Here is a 19,388-nt window from a genome sequence, read left to right as displayed (position 1 = left end):
CTAACCAGTATTCTGTGTGAACAATGCAAATACAGGTAAAAACACATTATGAATGCATGCCTCTAAAGTTGAGGTCAGCATTTTTCATTATAGCGACTTTTTTATTTTTATTTCAGAGTAGCCAGTAAAGGATTCTTTCCATCCGTACATCGGTGCAGTGTGTGAGTGAGTTTCTCCTGCCGGTGTCCAGGAGGAGGAGGTGGTGCTGTGTGGCAGATGCTGCGGTGCTCTAACGTTACTTCCTGCCGCTCTCCCTCTCTCTCTCTCTCTGTGTGTGTGTGTGTGTGTGTGCTGGCAGTGGCGGAGGTGAGGAGCTGCTGCTGCTGCTGCTGCTGCTGCTCACTCTGCTCCGCTCTGGGAAAAAGCGGCCGACGGATTATCCAGCTCGGTAACGTTAGCTCGCCCGGCTAACGGTCAAGACAGCAACCGAGGGAAGAGCCATGAAAAGCCGATGGAGCCAGTGAAAGTTAGTCACGGCTTACTTCGGGACTTTAATGTACGGATATAAACAAAAAAGGAGGTTCGCGGATCATGCCGTCGCCCCCAAAGGGAACTTTTCTCTAGAATTTCCACTTGGGAAAGGCTAGCTTAGGGGCTAGCGAGGCTACAAACTATTTTTAATTGGCTTTGAGCTCAATGGCTCTCGCTTGTTTTTCCCTGTCATAGCGACAGCTTGGGGGGAATTCAAACAGGGGAGAGGCCCTGTGAACTTCATGACAAACCAAAGCCCGGCTTTGAAGCGTAACTTCGGAAGGATAGACTGGCAAGGGACCGAAAATGAAGAAGCAGTTCAATCGGATGAAACAGCTCGCCAATCAAACAGTCGGCAGGCAAGTATCGCAGTCAGCGTTGTTTACTGAAGCTCATCTCTAAACCAGCAAACACACTTACTCTTGCTCTCTCTGACCTGACTTCCAAGGCTTGTTGACATAATTTAACCTATAACGGTTCACTATGTGCCCTGAATTTGTTTTCTGGCAGTTATGGCAATTAAATGTAAAAAATAAAACCCCTCACATGAACTAATATAGAAAGTCTGAAAGACTCTTTCATGAATGGATAATTAGATTTTAATGGCTGACAACCAGGCATATGATAGTGCAGATATAAATAAAAACAGGATGGGGTGGATGCTTTTCCTTGATGTGTGCTAGCGTCCACACTGTCTGAACCCAACCAGATGTCCTCAAAACACTGAATCAGCCATCTACGCAGTGTTATCACTGTCTTCATGGGAAGTAAACACCAGGGATGAGCACAATGATGGTGCATTTTTTTTCCTCATTCACTCTTCCTCAGTTGGGTCAGTCACTTTTTTTCAAACCTGGCTTCAGTAAAACAAAAAGTCTTAATGTTTGGCTATTTTTGGAAAACATACAGTGAGGGAATGGATGCACCAATATTTTGAGGCCAGTATGGATATCTGAGATTTTCCCCACACTACCAACAGACCTGTACCTGTAGGCATGTTTGCAAGAGACGTAACGCTGCTGCAGAAGAGAGAGCAAGGATTTCAGACATGTCTACTGTGTGGGAATTGAGTTGTAAAATGTGCAATATCACAAATGTGCATTATGTGGCATAAGCTGCAAGATCACAAAAATACTAGTTTCCCATCAGTCCAAATTAAAATATTATTGGGCTTCCACTGATGAGATTTTCGGCCAATAACAGATGCCAAATTCTATCAGTATATTTGTATATCTGTGTCCGTAGCCAGGGGCCAGAGTTTGCTGCACAGAGTGTGTCTGCAAAAGACGAGGCTAGATGAGAACCTGAATAATATGCAGGGTTCACTTTCATCTGTGCTGATAAAGTGCCAGTAAGAGCCTCCCCATTTGTGAAACACTAGATGCCTAGCTTCAACCACACATCAAACTTATAAAACAGATTAATGTGGGTAAGTGATGGATAAGTATCTGTCTGTCTCTCCGCTCCCTCTGAACTTATAACACACTGCAGTGTCTAAGCTATTAAGTGAATGGATCCACCCTCCGAAAAAGAGTTTAAATCCGAACAATGAGAGTGTGTTCTCCAATGTTTAGGCTTGTTAACTGGTGCCGTTATGCTGTCGTGTGATGACACACAGTGTCCCTCTGTTACCGGATATCTAAAGGAGCGGTGGCTTCAGCCTGGCCTTGTGTGAACAGGAGGGTGAGACATGTCAGAGGATGTTTTCATCATGAGAGGTCTGCTCTCATGATGTGTGGCATTTTGTGTGTATGTGTATTTTGTGGTTGTCGGTATGCATCTATGGGAGTTGGTACCTCAGGCGGACAGCGGGTGTACCCAGCACTGGATGGTACCAGATAAAGCTACCGACATGCCGAAAACCACAATGTGTCATCTTTAAATAGGCAGAGGCAGCTTTGCCAAATCTGTTATAGTTTCCCCATTTAAAAACTACTTCCATATTAATATAGAATTTCAATTGATTATAAAAAAGACACAATTTTAATAAAAAGTTGTTTGAAGAAAGATCATATTAGCCATAGTGATAATTTTTGGGTTTATCATAACATTTCATCATTTTATGTAGTAATTCATCACCGCTGTTATTTATTAGACTTTCAGTACCCAAACTCTTATGGCTGTTCCCTCAGGCATGAAATTAGTTGCTTTCCCTTTTATGCATTTCACATTATGCCAATGGGAACATTTCACATACATTTACTTTGGGCTCTGATAACGTTTGATGAACATTAGTCATTATTTTTTATCATATTATAGACTGGATGAGAAATGTACTAATTTAAAACTGATAGATGAACTGAAAATGAAAATATTTGCAGGTAAGCAGACAAAACAGGGGGGAGTTGTTAGACTGATAGAAATAGGCCATTTGGCAGAGATGCACTACAGACAGTAATTGCCTTCTTGCCATCTATGCAGTGTTTATTTGATGGTAACACTATCAGCAGTCTGCAAATAGCTGTTCCTACAGCCAAAATTCAAAACCTGGAGAACCAGGGCAGCTGGGATACTCATAATTTCCTCACCAGCAGTAAATTAGAACAGGAGAGAGTGTAATGCAGAGAACAGACGTGTGTGTGTGTGTGTGTGTGTGTGTGTGTGTGTGTGTGTGTGTGTGTGTGTGTGTGTGTGTGTGTGTGTGTAGTAGTGACTTGCTCTTTTGTATGCATAAGCAGGGTTAATCTTGCACTCACATACATGCCCTACTGAATGAGTGATCTGTCAGCGTTTGGATTAGGGCAAGGCAAGCATGCTCTGCTTTGTCCATTAAGTTTGTGTCTGCTTGTGTATCTGCATGTGCAAAAGTTTGGAGTGCAAAGGCCCTCTCCGCTGCCCCCTGGGTTCCTGTGATTGTGCAAAGGCAGAACACTGTGTCCAGCGGGCAGCCACTCTAAGGAAATCTCTCCTTCTTCTACAAACAGGAAGCTGCCTCCCAGAGTCATGCTAGTCGCTTTCTAGAGAAGAGGAGAGAGAGTTGCAGGGAAAAAACAGCATGTGATTCATGCCGGGGAACATGGCGAGGATTTGTATCTCTTTTACGGAAGCTTATTTCAGTTGGCCATCTTTGAACTCTCTGGCCCTGTACGTGCCTGTTCGCTGCGGGTTAATGTGATCAGATAATAACACCTTTAAAGGAGATAACATATTAATAGAGCGTCATAAGCTACTGCATGAAGATAACTTAACAATCATGCTCCACAGATCCAGAGTGAGGTCAACATATCGCACTGTACTGGTGATGTTTATGAGTTAACATTTTCTCTGTTTTGCGATTGATAATGATACCAACTCCAACTGTCTGGAAATCAGCCTTAGATAAGTTTTTTTAATGGCTGAGGAAGGAATTTGTTAATCACTAGTTCACATGGCAGGAAGAGGCCTTAAATCTGTGGGACATACACAGGTGAACCAACAAAACACATATGAGTTTATTTGGGGCGCCTGAGCTGTTAGAAATTCTTTCAAGCTTGGTTTATTATCTCAGTCTACTGGAGTGATTTTAGCCACTATATATCTCATGTCTGTCAATTAAACATGAAGCTAAGACCTACAACCAGGTTAGCTTAGCTTAGCATAAAGACTGGAAACAGGGAAACAGCTCGCCTGGCTCTGACCAACGTTAACAGAACCTACCTTCTAGCACCTCTGAGCCTGTCTGTAGACCGACAGGTAGCTCTGAATGATGCAGTGTGTGTGCCAATCACATGCATGTTACCTCGCGATCATCACAACAAGATGTGAAAAAAAAAAAAAAAAGGTTGCAGTTGTGATAACCTTTCCAGTGTTGTAAAATCCTCTCTGTGTGTATTACAAACCGTTGTGCAGTGTGTTTGTCTGATAAGCCTTTAAACGCATTAATCTATTGTTCAAACTGGACTTACTGGATCTTTTTTTTTCATTGTCTCACTGGTAAACATGCCCCCACCAATGCAGCCCCCACTTACTAACACAGGGCTGTTTTTCGGTCTGAAACCCAGCTAAAGCTCGCTAATTAATACGCTGCATCTTGTTTGTTTAATCCTGATTCAGCTCAGCAGGTGACATTGATCGGTCGATAACATTCTATGTTCACTTTGCAGTAATTATTCAGAGCAGCACATTACAGTGTCTGGGGGAAGATAGACAGTCCAGCACTTAAACCCTGATATGTCACAATGCACATTAGTGTAATTGCTGCATCACTTTGAGTTTATCTGGGTTGGTATGGTAGTTGCTTTACCACACAAGAGTGAGTAACATCAATGAGTTAATCAATACCGATATAAGCTTACTGATTTTGAGTCTCTTTTAACTGCAGGTGCCCTGTTCTGTAGGTCAATGGGGTCAACAAATTAGTTCCATTATCAGCCCAGGGAGAATGTATAGGGTTTTCATCTGACCTGAGCTGTTATTCATTCACTAACATTATATAATCCGTTTTTGATGTCATATCTAACAACAACAACAGTCTTCTTACTGGCACAGTGTTTTGCAGGCTAATATAGACCTATTGTATCTGGAAGCCCTTGATTCACTCAAGAGGGAGTTGTGTTTGAAAAGCCACTTTCCCCACAGGGATCAGCAAAATGTCACTGTCGAATTTATAAGGATAGGTGACTCTGGGCGTTTCCCTGGAGTCTCACCAAGCCAGTGCCTCGAGGACAAAGAGGTGTGTCCGCTGAGACCCCTTTGTGGTACTAGTGATATGCACGACCTGTGAGGCTGGGCTATTGTTGCTTTCATCCAGATTATTAATTTGAGACAGAAAAATGTGGCACAACTGGCTATTATGAATGTTGTTATAATATGTGATATAAATCCATTCAGAGGAAGCACTCTGCTTCATCATAGTGCTCAGGTTAAGCTGAGCCTTAATTTATCTTTATACCACAACAACACACATTGGATAAAATCCTTTCAGTTTTTGCCCCCCCACGTTTTGCTCGCTCTTGCCCTCTAATGTTAACGTAACAGCTCACATAATCAGCCACATTAGGGAGGTTGTATGGGCTGAGTCACTCAATTATTCTCCAGCTCCTTTCATCCGGGTCCAGTATCTATTACCTTATGCCTTAAGCTGCCAACTGTTGCAACCGTAAGAGGCAGACCCTCCCTACTCCTCAGCCTGCTGATTGTGTTGAGTGGCCGGTAACAGCCGCTCTATTGTGCTTACGACTGCAGTATTCACTTACTCCCCTTCCACTCCCCATGGTTACCATTCTGATGTAGCAGGCCGCCACGGCTGTGCAGCGAGGATCTCTTGTTGTTAAGAAGTCACATGCAGTGCACACAGCGACACACTTTCTCCAAAGGCTGCTGCTTCCGTGAGGCACGACGGGGTCAGTTCTGTTCGCTCTAGGTCAGCTGATGCCGGCAAAACAATTGTTGTTTTGTTTGTTGTTGTGTGCCCAGGCTCGCACACAGCCTTTTTTTTTTGCCTCTGCTTTTTCGGTTCACACAAGCTTGATCAGTTTGCACAGGCGGTGTGTGATCCATAGGCGTATATTCATGAAAGGATAGCTTGAAGAACACACTGGTTTTTGAGATTAGGCCCACGATAGGACCACATGAAGAGCCCTTCAGCGTGTAGTCTACACCAGAACGTGGATTCCATATTGTGGCTTTATAATCTTTGCTGTACAGTATGTGTATGTACATTATAATGTGTGTGTGGCTCTTTTGTCTGCAGCTAGCTGGAAGCCTGGCCTTAGGTTTCTGTGGGTTATAGGTCCTCACACTTCACCAGCTTGGCTATGGCTCTCCTCCAGTGAAAATCTTTCCGTTCATCTCCAGCCTCTAGATTCTTCTGGTTTGGCAGTTTTAGGAGTCTTTAACCCCCCCACCCCCAAAAGCTCTGTATTTGTATTTTTTTTCCTTCGAACCCCCAAACTGTCGTCCCCTTCTCTGTCAGTCTTTCTGTTTCTCCCTGCTCCCTGCCTCTGTGTTGTAATTGAAAGCAGCTGTGACGAGGTTACTATAGTTCAAAGAGAGCAGGTTTTGGAGGAGGGCCCAGGCTTCATTTAGAGCTTCAGTTACCCAAAATGCATGCAAGCGACGGTCTACTGGTCACTCCAGAAGGCTGAAAGTTTGCACATTAGTTAGACACAACAATAACTGCAGAGTCTTCATTCTGCATTACAGTAAAGAGGCAGAAAGTGTGACAATGAAGTCCCATGAGAGAAAGGGGGAACAGAGGCATGTTACTGGAAGTCTGCTCATTAGCTCTATTTCCTAAGTAGAATTTATTACACAATTCACATTAGATCGGTTAGATGTTACGCCTCCTGCTTTACTGAGAATCATGTTTACAGTGAGTTACAGTATAAGGTTGAATCTATAGCAATGCTGCAGTACTTTTATATTTGCACTAATTCATGATAGAGAACAGTAGGAACTAGCTCTTGTGCAGAATCTAAACCTTCACTTGCAATTTAAAACACTAACATCTAGCTAAAACTGTCAGCTGTTAGCTGTCTGGTGGTTTTTCAGAGTAGGCATTTTAATAAATTCCCACTGGTGTGCACTGTCAAACTCTGGTTCACTGAAACGTTCTCTGCAGCATAAACCCTATAGCTGGAGCATGCCGAGCAGACCTACTAGTATATGTTTTATCTGATTTGCTGCTTTCAATGCACAGAAATGTTGACGCGTGTATATTACGTTTTGTAAGTGTACACTGTCTAATGTTTTTTTTTTTATTTTTTTTTTATAAAACATGACCTAAAAAAACACCAGAGAACAGAACACACAACAACACCAAAAATCACACTAAAACAAAATTAAACCTATACAGCCTTATATCAACTCCAACAAACAACACATAGACATGGCTTTTTTACTTAATGAGTCCGTCTTGTAGTTGCAAGTCAACCATTGTATTCTACTCATCTCCAGCCACCGACCCTCGGACTGTAGCATTGCCCCCCCCCCATAGCCATAGAAGCCATCGGCCCTGTGTGAAGGTGTTGATAAGCAGTGTGAGCTGAGCCTGTGTTTCCCAGCCTTCTCCCTTTAAGTGACTCTAATCTGTCTGACCTCTCCAAGTCCAACTATTAGTTTACTATTAATAGGCTCAGGCAGAGCAGGACTGCGTGGCTACCCTGTGCACGACACTGTGAGCCCGGCTAGCTGTGGCTTAACGAAAATCTAAAATTGTTGAGTAGACTACCTACAGAAACATGCCTTCTTGCTTAACAGAGTCTCTGCTTTTGTAATGTCTATTATCAGATATAATTTAAGCTTCAGTGTAGTCTGAAGACGTATTTTGCCTCCAGCCTAGATACCAGCCTGTTACTTGGCTGGTTGAGCCATGGCAACAAAACCAAAGGGACCCACCCTCTCTTGAAACATTCCCACGGATGCCCTGGTCAATACCTGCCACTGTTTTAGTGTTCAAATAGAGAGTGGAAACCAGTCTTTCAGGACGGGTGCCATTTGTCTAGCAGATATTTTCAGTGACAGACTGTTCAAGTACAAATACCTATCTGTTTTTGTTGTCTAACAGTGCTAATCTGAACACTCTCTGTTGTCTTTTCTCACCCACAGAGCGGAGAAAACAGAAGTCCTCAGCGATGACCTCTTACAGGTAAATCATTAATCTGACTGTAGAGTTCTGACCAGCTCTTAACACTGGAACGGCTGTGTCTGTTAGGCAATGGCTGCAGTTACACGGACCAGTCATTTCTGAATCAGATCAGTTGGTTTCACAAAAGTACAAACAGTATTTATTTATTTGTGGAAATGCATGAAGCACAAAGCACCACATTATTGCTCACCACAAAAATTGGCTTTACAGAAAGGATGCTGCAGAACCTTTTTTTTTAGTCCCAAATTAGTCTGTTAATCTAGTTTTTTAATGTAATTATGGTGCCAGGATTTTGGATGCCATATTTATACAGGTGAGGTTAAAGCAGCGACGAGGAACATTTTAGTTGATTCTGAGAAACTGAGCTTGTTGTGTAGTCATGAGATTTTTTTCTATAGGTAGGTAATTCCAAGGCTAGAGCGGGTCATTTCTCATCTTAGTCCCTCCCCTTTATTTGTGCATTAATCATTGATCAGGCCTAGTGTAGTGTGTGTCACTGTCCCTTAAACATGATTGCACTTTTTTTCATTAATAATCTGCAGCTTCTGCCATATAAATAAAAATAATTTTGCTGCTTTGTTACTGATTCATACAACAGTTATTTAACCTACACTTGTCTCAGGAAGGCCTTTCTAATTTTTGGTTCTGAACCCCTGTTAGTAGTAGTTTTCTTCTTTCCCTGGTAATTCCTCTGCTACACCTTTGCATTGACTTGTCTTTATACTGTATTACAGTATGACCAGGCCAGAGTTGGATACAGAACAAACACCAGAGCAGTGAGCACTTCTTACAGCGCGCAAGAGAACATGCAAAATTGAGTTAAGATTTGTCCTATTGAAGCTGAAAGGGCTGCTGGACCATGTGCTGAACAGGCCCAAATGTATTCCAGTTTTCATGCCAACCAGACAGTAGCTGATATCACTTATTAGATCCTCCTCCCTGGTTGAAGATTGCTTATCAGTGGGCTCAGCTGGTGTAGCACTGGGTTGAAATTATGAACTGCAAACTCTTAGTAGCAAATACATTATGTAGATGTAGTTAGCACTGTTGCTGACGCATTGGCTGAGAAGCACTTCCATAGTAACAAGAAGGGGCCAGTTTGCTGTGGCTGTATGTGTGTGAGTTGCATATATCGACAACGCGTGTGTGTGTGTGTGTGTGTGTGTGTGAGAGAGAATGCAGGTGGGGTTGGGACAAAATACTGGCTGCTCAGCAAAGACATTCCAGCGATTCAGATGGTCTTTGTGTTTGAATGGGAGATGTCATAGATGTTAAAACAAACTCAGTTGGCTTTGCATTACTCCTTGAAACAGCCAAAGCCACAATGTCTGACACCCTTTTATTCTTGTTGTTCCTCTCCCCACCCTCTTTTGTAGCCGGATGCATAAACAAACAGCCAACCTCTGTTGTGAAGATTACATGGGCTTTATATGGGGAAAGTGTATTTGAGTCACCGCTAGAACATCAGAGTTAGATTCAGAGCCAGCATGAGTTGCTCTAATGCAAGTGGACAGTGATGACTAACCGCTTAGGGTACTTTTTTACTGAGGAGGGGACATTATATTGAGTCTGACAATTGACTTTCTCAAAGACACGGTTGTTCTGCCTCTGTCTGGAAATCAGCCGCTGAGTCTCTGTGGGCTCTGTGTCTCACTTCAGAGTAACATTGCTGTCTGATAAAGGAAAAAGGGAGTATGGGATGGAGAGATAGAAATCACTCGACCTCTTTAATTCCTGAGATGGCTGTGTCGCTCCTCGCTTCGAAACAAAAATTCTCAGTTTATCCTTTAGTTATTGGAAAACCCATCCTGGAATATCAGCCTCCCCCTTCTTATTCAGGCTTCCTACTTCTTCTTCTACTTCACATAGTGGTTTCCTATCACACCCCCGCCATACACTTCCAATTATATACTTGTTGTTGCAAAGAAATGAAAGTGAGCATAAAAAGTCCCGTCTGAGATTCACTTTGTTTGAGTTTTAACTCATCGTGTCATATCAGCCGCAGCTGCATCCAACCATCTCTGTGTGGTCGGCCAGTCGGTCTTTGGGATGGTAGTTTTTCACAATTTTCTGACACATATTTATAGACCAAACGATTAATCGAATAATCTAGAAAAATCGAAAATTGATAATGCAAATAAATGTTAGTGGCAGCCCTAATCCCATTTTCATCTCAGTTGTGAGTCTTTGGCATTTGACGTATTCTAATCTTAGCCTCCTCATCCCAAGCCCTTTTTTGAATATGGTCCTCCAGGGTGCCAAAGAGCCACCCAGCATTCTTGTGCCAGCTGTCCATTCCTTGCTGCTTCCCTACATAGCAGCTCATCTACAGAGGGGTACCACCAGAAATACCAGGTTGCCTGCATGCATGCACACACCCTAGTTGCGTGTAATAATTGAGGGCAGTTTATAAGGTAGCAACCAGCTGTTTTTAACACTTCTGTCATATAGCCCTAATGTTAACAAAGAGTATTTTGTTTGCATCAATGGCTCACTGCCTAATTCCCCTCTTAATGCGTCATGTTATGTTATTTTTGTTCATTCTGGACTTGTCCAGACATGTTCACATCCTTTCTCTTAGGAACCAATAAACAAACACACACACAAGCACACAGACGGACAGACAGACAGACAGACACCCTCTCTGTCTTTTTTCTCCCCCTGCATCCTAGCCAGTATTGGGATTCCCTGCTCAATGACGCGTCATGGGATTGACCATGTGTTGACCTCATCACAGAGCAGGAGGAAAAACACACCCTGCTGCCTGCTTTTCAGCTCCTTTTGGCCCAGGTTCCCCAACTCCTCCGCACAATTTATTTTTCGACTGTATGGTCTTGTGCGTCTAACCCCAGTTTGTCACAATGAAAGGAAGAAGAATACTCCCAGTGCCATGTAACCCAAACATTTCCAATACACCCACACAGGAACATCATCTCTCTTAGAGCACAGGGAGGGGAATCCCCTGCTTGTTCTGTGTGCCAGGTACTAACTGGGCTGAGTCTACGAAGTGTTCCCAAGCCTATAGCTGAGTGCGTGTGTGTGTGTGTGTATGCATGTGCGAGTGTGTGTTTGGTGAAGTTTGTATTTGACCCAGCTGTTTTGGGAATGCTGGGGCCACCATGGGTCGGGAATGACGTAAGAGTGCAAGAACCGAGGGAGGAAGGGGGGGGCGTACGGTTGGAGGCGGATATCTGCTTTGGAATTCCTGAGTTCGGACTCCATTCTGTTTTTGGAACACAATTGTCTGGTATTTGGTTGATCCTCCCTTTGCATTTGTCTCTCTTCATTTCTGCCCTCTAGACCTCAGTGTTCCATTTATATTTGGAACATTGTTTGTCCCCGACTCTTGAGAACATGTTTGTCCTTTTGAGACACTTACAGACTCCCACTTTCTCCCATCAGATGTGCTTTTTATAAAAAAAAAAGGAAGACACACCTGTTCTGTGTATGTAATCTGCTGTTGAATTTTCTCACAAGCGCTGCCAAGGCAAACCAGTTCTTTGCATCATCAGACTTTTAAGTAGACTCGAACAGTAACTTGCAATCATCAGTTCTATTCATGGGCTAGTGACAGTCAGGCTAATGTTGACACTGACTGTCCCAGTCAGGCACCTGGCATGACAAGGACAATGAATAGTCATCCTGCGGAGCTTCAGTTGGGCTCTGTCTTAAAGCCAGAATAGCTGTGACTCCCATCAATGACAGTATTATATCTTGTCAGGCTAAAAGCACAGAGTGGATCTGTGTAGTTAAGCTAGCAGACAGGAGAAAGCCTGTGTAATCAAAAAGACCTTTTTAAAGCCGAAGAACCCCTCGCTCTCGGTCACAGCCCGGTGGCCGTTGCTATAGAGACACTTCCGATGAGTCATGTGTTTCAAAGATAACATTCCAGCGTTGTTCCGCGGGGACAAACCTTATCAATCATGCATGACCTTTGGCCCCTGGCTCCCTCAAAGCAGCTACAAATCAAATCTCTACATGGAACTGGATCTCATCAGCCATCAACACTGCTGGCACACTGTTGCGTTGGTTAATGGCGTTGATGAAGCAAAAGTTCACAGAGTAGTCGTGGTAATAAAGACCTTGAGTCATGTGTATGTGTTTTTGTATGCTTGTACAAACATTTAAAAAAAGCCACATTTCATCTATATAATATATCTTTATAGAATATATTTACTAAAAATCTGTCTCGTACGTCTTGTCTTCTGCACAGATTGAACGGCGCATGGAGTTGGTGCGTGTGGTGTCCCACAACACACACAAGAGGATGGTGTCATGTCTACAGGGACACATCGGTGCAGAAGCAGAGAAGAGACATGTAAGACATCAAGATTGTTACAATAAAACTTTTGTCACAGCTCCAGTTTGCCTTTCTAGAAACAAACTAACCAGATCAATGAACTGTTCTTGGATGTGTAATACCTTTTATTCTTTTTATATAATTCACCTCCCACACAAAGTTTGAGTTCTTACTGTTTTCAAAATGTCCAACGTAGGCCTACAGTCCATGATTTGTCTTTTGTGTTTTCTACCCCACACCACCCAAAAATGCACTACAGTCCGTACCACGCCTCTATACAGGAAATGGTCAGGTAAAAACACTGATTACTTATTCCACCTCTCTGGTTCTTGGCACCAATTGCTCCATTTTCCATTCAGACATCTGTCATCTTTATTCACTATGCATGACACTTTTTCTTTTGGGATTCTCGGGTAAAAACAGGATGTTGAATACTCATAAATTCTTTGCACAAGTGTAAACTGTGAAAATGAGCGCCAGTGTTGTGATTTGATAGACGTCTTACTTCCCTAGTTTGCATCTTAAATCCCATTTAACATCTGTGTTTTCCTCCTTTGCTCAGAAAGCTCTCTTCCTCTTCCTGACTGAATTTGCTCAATGGAAAGTCCTTGGTGGATTTTCCATTGGCTTGAACATCAAATAGTGAAACTGCTGTATAGAAATGGGTACTTTTTATGCGTGTGCATAGTATGATGTTGTGTATATCTCATCTCATCTAAGTCTAATAATTGTCTGCATCTGTCCCTCTTCCACACACACACCACAGAAAAAGCTTCCTCTGACTTCGCTATCCCAGGCGATGGTGGAAGGCGGAAACCAGTTGGGAGAAGACTCCTTAATAGGGTGAGTTTGTGATTGATTGACAGGCCGGATAACCAATTGCTCCTCCTTGGCAACTGTCGCTAATGGAGCAGATGCACCCCAGAGAGTGTGAAATATGAGGCCATGCATTCAGGGCAAGCAATCTGCCCAGTTTGGTTTTCTGTTGATGGGAGTTTCAGTAGTTCCCTTTATGTGAGATTCAGATCATTCATTGTGACCGAGAGCAACACACAAAACAGGACGAGACAGATTGTAGTGGAGGTTTGAGGATCTAGAAAGTAGAAAATCTACGCAGTAGCCATGTGTCTGTCTCGAGATAATAAGGAAGGGAAAGTCGACAGTTGGTCTCTTAGTAAATGTGATGCCTTTGTGTCAACTGTTCGGTTTCTGTATCAAAGCTTAGGGCCTTCATTGGCCAAAAAAACCTGATTCATGTAAATGAACTAACTGTCACTAGGTCACTGTGTGCTCCTGGCTTCAGGCAGCTAGAAATGATGACATTACAATAACCTTGTTTTACATTCAGTTATTGACTGGGAACAGATGAAGAGCTGGTGTCCCAGATTGTCATCCCTCTGTGTTGTTATATTTTATTAGGGAGATGTGTGATTACACTGGATGTATAAGACCTGGCATCCTCACCTAATTGTGCTGATGTGATAATGAGATCTGACTAGACAGACTACGTTGTGATTTTAACACCTTTCTCTCTCTTTGTGCTGACGCTTGTGTTAACAGGAAGATGATGGAAGTGTGTGGTGAGGCAGAGAATCGTCTGGCATCAGAACTGATGCAACATGAGCTGCAGATAGAGAAGGACGTTCTGGATCCCCTCAGCCAACTAGCAGAGGTGAGAAACCTCCCTCTTTATGGACATAACAGCCACTAAACACAAGTTAAATATTTAAAATTCTTTCATAGCTCTTGGCTTGTTTGTGAGTGCAGTAACACCCCCTCTATTTGCTTTCTTTGGTCTTATTATAGTGCAATAGATTGTTTAATAGAAACATTGTTTTCCTGTCTTTTGGGTTTACACTGCCCAGTTGCAAATTAACTACAGCTTTCAAGCAAAGCTTGCATGGATTCACAAGTATGTTCCACATTGACCTGCTTTGGAAATGTGATCCTGTGAGGTTGGAGAAATTAAAACAAAACCGATGCCAATCCTGGTAACGTTAGCTAAACATGAGGCCTTTTCTCTTTGTCATTACAGACTGTGGTGTGCCACCTGTTCATTTTGTTATACCAACTTTTCCAAACAGTCGCCTATCAGACATCTTTGTACCTTTTAAACCTTGCATTTTGGGTTGTTTCTTATATAACTGCACTTGCTACAGTTGTTACTCTTAAGCTGCACTGCAGGGCCAAGACCTCCATTCAAAGGTGTTTTGCTGTGATCATTTTGTAGTGTAAAAGACATTTCTATCCCCTCCTCAACAAACTGAAATAAGAGTAACTGCTCCAAGGATTTGTAAAAACTCTTACAAACCTGCAAGCAATTCAGCTTATTTCTATAATTTTACCGTTAAAAAGGCTAATTGGGGGGGGAAAAATGAAATAATTATCGAGAAAGAACAGTCGGAAAACAGTGTCAGATATTTGCCATTCTAAATTCTCAGGCTCATTCAACTTGTCATGGATCTAATTTTTTGTAGGTGGACATTCCCAACATCCTGAAGCAGAGGAAACAGCTGGCCAAATTGGTGCTGGACTATGATTCTGCCAGAGCAAGGTTTGTTCGTTTACAGCTCACTCTCTTTCACCATGTTATATGTGTTGATTTGTAATGCATTGTCAGGTGATACATCCAGATCATACTTAAATGAAACCAAAGTTAATCCTGAATTGTTTCTGGATCGCAGAGTCGGTCTCACCCCATTTTTCCAATTTTCCCTTGTCTTTCCAAACTCAGATGGTTGCAGGCAACCAAGTCAATAATCTCAGGAACAAACACTCAAGCACTGACGGCCAAGGCTGACTTACTCAAGGAGGAGATGGATGAGGCCATGAACAAAGTGGAGCTTTGCAAGGTAACCAGCATGAATATCAATGACTAGCTGATATGTCTTTTATATTGCTTCATTGTGGTCTTTAATAAGTTTATGACACCACCAGTCATGTATTGTCAGGGTTATATTGCAGCCATGTCACTTTGCATAGTGGTAATAAAACTTGGCTTGATGTCATTATATGCAGATGACAAGCGTTTAGTAGATGAAGTCGGTATATAGTGCTGTTTAGTATTAGCTAGTATCTTTGGGCAGGCAATAGGTTATTTATGGCTTTATGAGTTAAAGAAATTGGAAATAGGCCTCATCATAAGTGGGGGAAAAAAAAATAACAGCAACAACTGGACTTCCCAAGACCCTTGGGCCCTGTGACCCAGTTTGCTGACGCACACCAATGAAAATGAAAATGCCCCGTCAGCTCAGTGTTTGTGTGAGTGTTTGCATCTACTGACCTGAATCACTGGCGAGTTTTAGTGGCTGCCTGATGTGTCAGGTTTTCTGTCCAGGAAGCGCAGAGCCTTGTGTTTCCCCTTCACAAGTTCTCCCTCCCAGCGTCACTGAGTCCTGCCGACAACAGGAGGATTTATGACTCACGTAGAGCACAGACCGGCGGCTTAGCTGACCACTGACGTCTGTCCTTGTGCCACCTGAAATACACATTAATTTGATGGATGACACTGTGTAGTGGAGATCAGAGATCTTTACTAAATTAATAAGAGTTCAGAGCAGCAAAGTGACCCTTCTTCTCACTGACTGTCGTTCTTATTGTAAAGCACATTCTGATTGGTCTAGAAAGAAAGTATTAACTTTATGGCTATCGTCTTTCAGTGCTCTAACTGTTTAAATTCCTGTCTTTATTACCCAGGATCAACTTGCTGCAGACATGTACAGTTTTTTCTCAAAAGAAGGGGACTATGCCTGCTACTTTGTAACAGTGAGTACAGTGTGTCAACAAGCCAAACATGTGTCTTTGTGGGAATCTTCACAGCTGCACAGGAACTGGGGAACACAGACTTGGCCTGCTGTTTTATTTACTTTGCTGTCTTGTCTTTTACTGCTCGTCTGACTCAGCTCACCCCCATATTTCTCTCTGTGGTATTTTTGTTTCTGTAGCTCTTAGAAGCTCAAGCTGATTACCACAGAAAGTCTCTCACTGTTCTGGAGAATGTCTTGCCAACCATCCAGGCACAGCAAGGTAATAATACATGCAAACATGCCATTTAACACAAAACACTGCAGCGTTGTTTAAAAAAGTTGCATACAAGAAGGGTCTGTGCAGCGCATAGTATGGGACCTCTTTATATGTTTCCTGGAGAATGCACGTGTGCCTTTTTCAGACCAACAGCCCCTGTTTTTCTTTGGTTACTGTGTTGTTTGGTGTCCCTTCAAACAAACCTTTTCCTGTTAGTCACTGGAGAGTTTGACTAGCTTGCCCAAAGGTGAGCTGACAGGTAGTTGCTAGGAGGAGAAACAGTTTCTTATTCACTTTTCCAACTGGTGTGAGAAATGAAACCAGCTACTGTGCCTTTCAATTGTATCACTCTGGTCTGTTTTTCTAACTTCTGGACTACCAGAATTTGCTCCATTTGCGGTAATTGTTAAAGGCCACAACTGAGGCCCAGATATGAAAGAATAGTCTTTTGTTTTCACCTCTTTGCCCTCCAAGAGTAATCAACTTTTCCATTTTACAAACACAATGTCTCCTCTCCAAGCTCCTTCACTGGGTTTTTGCCTTTTTTTGCAGTCATGAAGTGGTGTCCTATTCAAGGGGCTTGTTTTTTTCTTTGCTAAACACATGTGGTCTAAACCAGACAAGCCTGGTCTCCCAGCATGTGGCGATGACTCACGAACTCCACACGCACACCCTCACCCCTTCTCTCATCACCCACCCACCTGGGTTTTGCAAGCTCTCCCCCCTCCTAGCTCCTCGGCCTCCCTGTTCACTCGCACATTAGCTCACAAACACACACACACACACACACACACACAAACAGAACGACGGCTGAACAGTCACTCCTGCTGGCCCGGAGCATGTGGTTATTATTTGACAGCACCCTGTAGGGGGAGTGAGGACTAGTGAGGAACTGGCCCGAGGGAGAGTTTTTGACCCAGAAATCTGCCGTCCAGACCAGCAACAGGCTTGTTCGAGGCCTATGCTGATGTTTTTTTATGTTTTTATTGCATACCAGTGTGACAGACGGGTCATACAAACAATCTGCACCAGCTCCATTGCAACGCTTGTTTTATGTCTCATCAGATTTGAAACAATGTGAATAAAATTACAGTATGGTCTCTTCACAATGAATTGCTCCCTTTGTGTTTAGACTCGTGGACAGAGAAGCCTGCATTTGGCACTGGCCTGGATGAACACCTGAAAAGGAGCGGGAGGGAGATCGCCCTGCCATTAGAGGCCTGTGTCATGATGCTTCTGGAGACTGGCATGAAGGAAGAGGTAAGGAAGTTAAGAAGAAGCCCTGTTCATAACATCCTACATGATTATTCTGCTCTATGGATAGACAGATGGAGGCATTTATCTACTGTATGAGTGAAAATAAATTGATATGGATCGTTCTCTCCTTCTGTAAGATGAGTGCAACCAGAGGCTGAAAATTGGTGTCACATGGGTGTTAAGAACAGCACAAGTAACTCGGCTGACTTACCAGAAACGATGCTGTATTGCCATTGCTAAAATTAAACCGCTTCTCGGAAGTCAGTCAAGACATTTGAAGATGTGTGATGGGCATTTTTCACTATTTTGTGACATTTTATACACCAAATTATTAGTCAAGAAAATAATCTGTAGATCAACTGTTAAAGACAATAATCGTTTATAAATGCAGCCCTTATTTGTTTTGATTTCATGGCCTGCTTGTTAACTCTGTTGATTCTCAGTCACTCTTGCCAAGCCTGTAGGAGGAACTGTGTGTTATCTGCGCAGCAATCAGATCTGATGGACAAAAGCCAATCTTTTAGTAAACTTAAGGGCCATTTCCCTGAGAAGTTGGTTGAGACCAAAATAAAGCTCAAAGGAAAATGAATTTTGAACTTGGATTCATCTGCTGACCAGAGACACCAGCTGTTTGCTAACACCTTATATAACACGACAACTTTCACCAGTGATCGTATGTCAGGCCTGTGTGTCTGTCAGCTTGTTTTCTGTTTTTCTGTACTAGGAGCCAAAGCCTGAGCAATGCAACTTTAAATATTGATGAATACGATCAGATATTTTGAAGCTGAGGTTCAACTCTAAATGATAGCAAACAGACATTCATGCATGGTCACTTCTTATCTGACTCCAAGCTAATTCCCTGTACAGTATTTTATAACATAGAAGGAGATTTTGTTTGCTTAACTGACTTGACTGCTCTTTTGTTTTCCTTGCCTTAATATAGAAGTAAAAGAAGTGCTGGCGTAGCTCATTAAAAGTCACATGGACCTGTGGCTGCGATTAGCGGCTCCACTGGTCATTGACATAATTGAAACCAAGCTGTGAATTGTTTGTTCACATGAACATCTCAAGACTCAAAGCGGATAGACAAACTATAAACAAGGGAAACTCCTGCATTTCTGTAACGCCGCTCCGAAGAAACCGTCACCCGTTTTGCTACAGGAATGATTTATGAAATGTTTATGATGTCCCCTCCCCAACACAAATTTAGAATACAATAGAATCTACTTGTCTCCTGTCCATAAATCAGATTCCCCTCTCTCTGTGTGTGTGTGTGTGTGTGTGTGTGTGTGTGTGTGTGTGTGTGTGTGTGTGTGTGTGTGTGTGTGTGTGTGTGTGTGTGTGTGTGTGTGTGTGTGTGTGTGTGTGTGTGTGTGTGTGTGTGTGTGTGTGTGTACACGTACACGTACACGTACACGTACACGTGTGTACGTGTCTGTACAAAAAACGACGAGAGAGAGAGAGTGCAAGTGTTAACTGCAAAGCACATTATTTGTCGCCCTATTCATTCCCTGGTGAGTCCAGTCTATGTCATTATGGTGTGAAGACAGTCTTTGTTTATGTGTCAAAGTAAAGAGCTCGCTGTGCTGTGAGTGGTGGGTGTGTTTGTTTGCCTGCTTTAAGGTTTCATTATGTGCAGCTGGCAGGGGGAGTTTATGTAGTGGATTTATACAGAGTCTATCTATAATTGAGTGTTAGGAAAGTGCGCGTGCGCGTGTACGTCTTCAGTGAAAGCACACAGACTTGTGTGCACATTGAATGCCTGCGTGT

At 42.8% G+C, this 19,388-nt stretch overlaps 1 protein-coding gene across 4 annotated transcripts in view; it reads left to right on the top strand.

Moving 5' to 3' along the window:
* Positions 1-279: 279 nt before the first annotated feature.
* Positions 280-19,388, top strand: part of arhgap17a (Rho GTPase activating protein 17a) — a 28,709-nt gene continuing 9,600 nt past the window's right edge. For 2 of the 4 annotated variants that reach the window (XM_051416905.1, XM_051416904.1), the window contains exons 1-11: positions 281-830; positions 7,999-8,038; positions 12,252-12,356; positions 12,598-12,630; positions 13,105-13,181; positions 13,899-14,010; positions 14,816-14,892; positions 15,073-15,190; positions 16,035-16,103; positions 16,283-16,364; positions 17,494-17,621. In XM_051416905.1, coding sequence (XP_051272865.1) covers positions 778-830; positions 7,999-8,038; positions 12,252-12,356; positions 12,598-12,630; positions 13,105-13,181; positions 13,899-14,010; positions 14,816-14,892; positions 15,073-15,190; positions 16,035-16,103; positions 16,283-16,364; positions 17,494-17,621 — 894 coding nt within the window. In that variant the 5' untranslated portion in view covers positions 281-777. Of the gene's footprint in view, positions 831-7,998; positions 8,039-12,251; positions 12,357-12,597; positions 12,631-13,104; positions 13,182-13,898; positions 14,011-14,815; positions 14,893-15,072; positions 15,191-16,034; positions 16,104-16,282; positions 16,365-17,493; positions 17,622-19,388 lie in introns of all 4 variants that reach the window. The other 2 variants (XM_051416902.1, XM_051416903.1) reach the window with 2 other exon arrangements.

Source organism: Dicentrarchus labrax, unplaced genomic scaffold (genome assembly GCF_905237075.1).
Source record: "Dicentrarchus labrax unplaced genomic scaffold, dlabrax2021, whole genome shotgun sequence".
Taxonomy (NCBI): domain Eukaryota; kingdom Metazoa; phylum Chordata; class Actinopteri; family Moronidae; genus Dicentrarchus; species Dicentrarchus labrax.
This window is presented reverse-complemented; position numbering and strand designations above follow the sequence as displayed.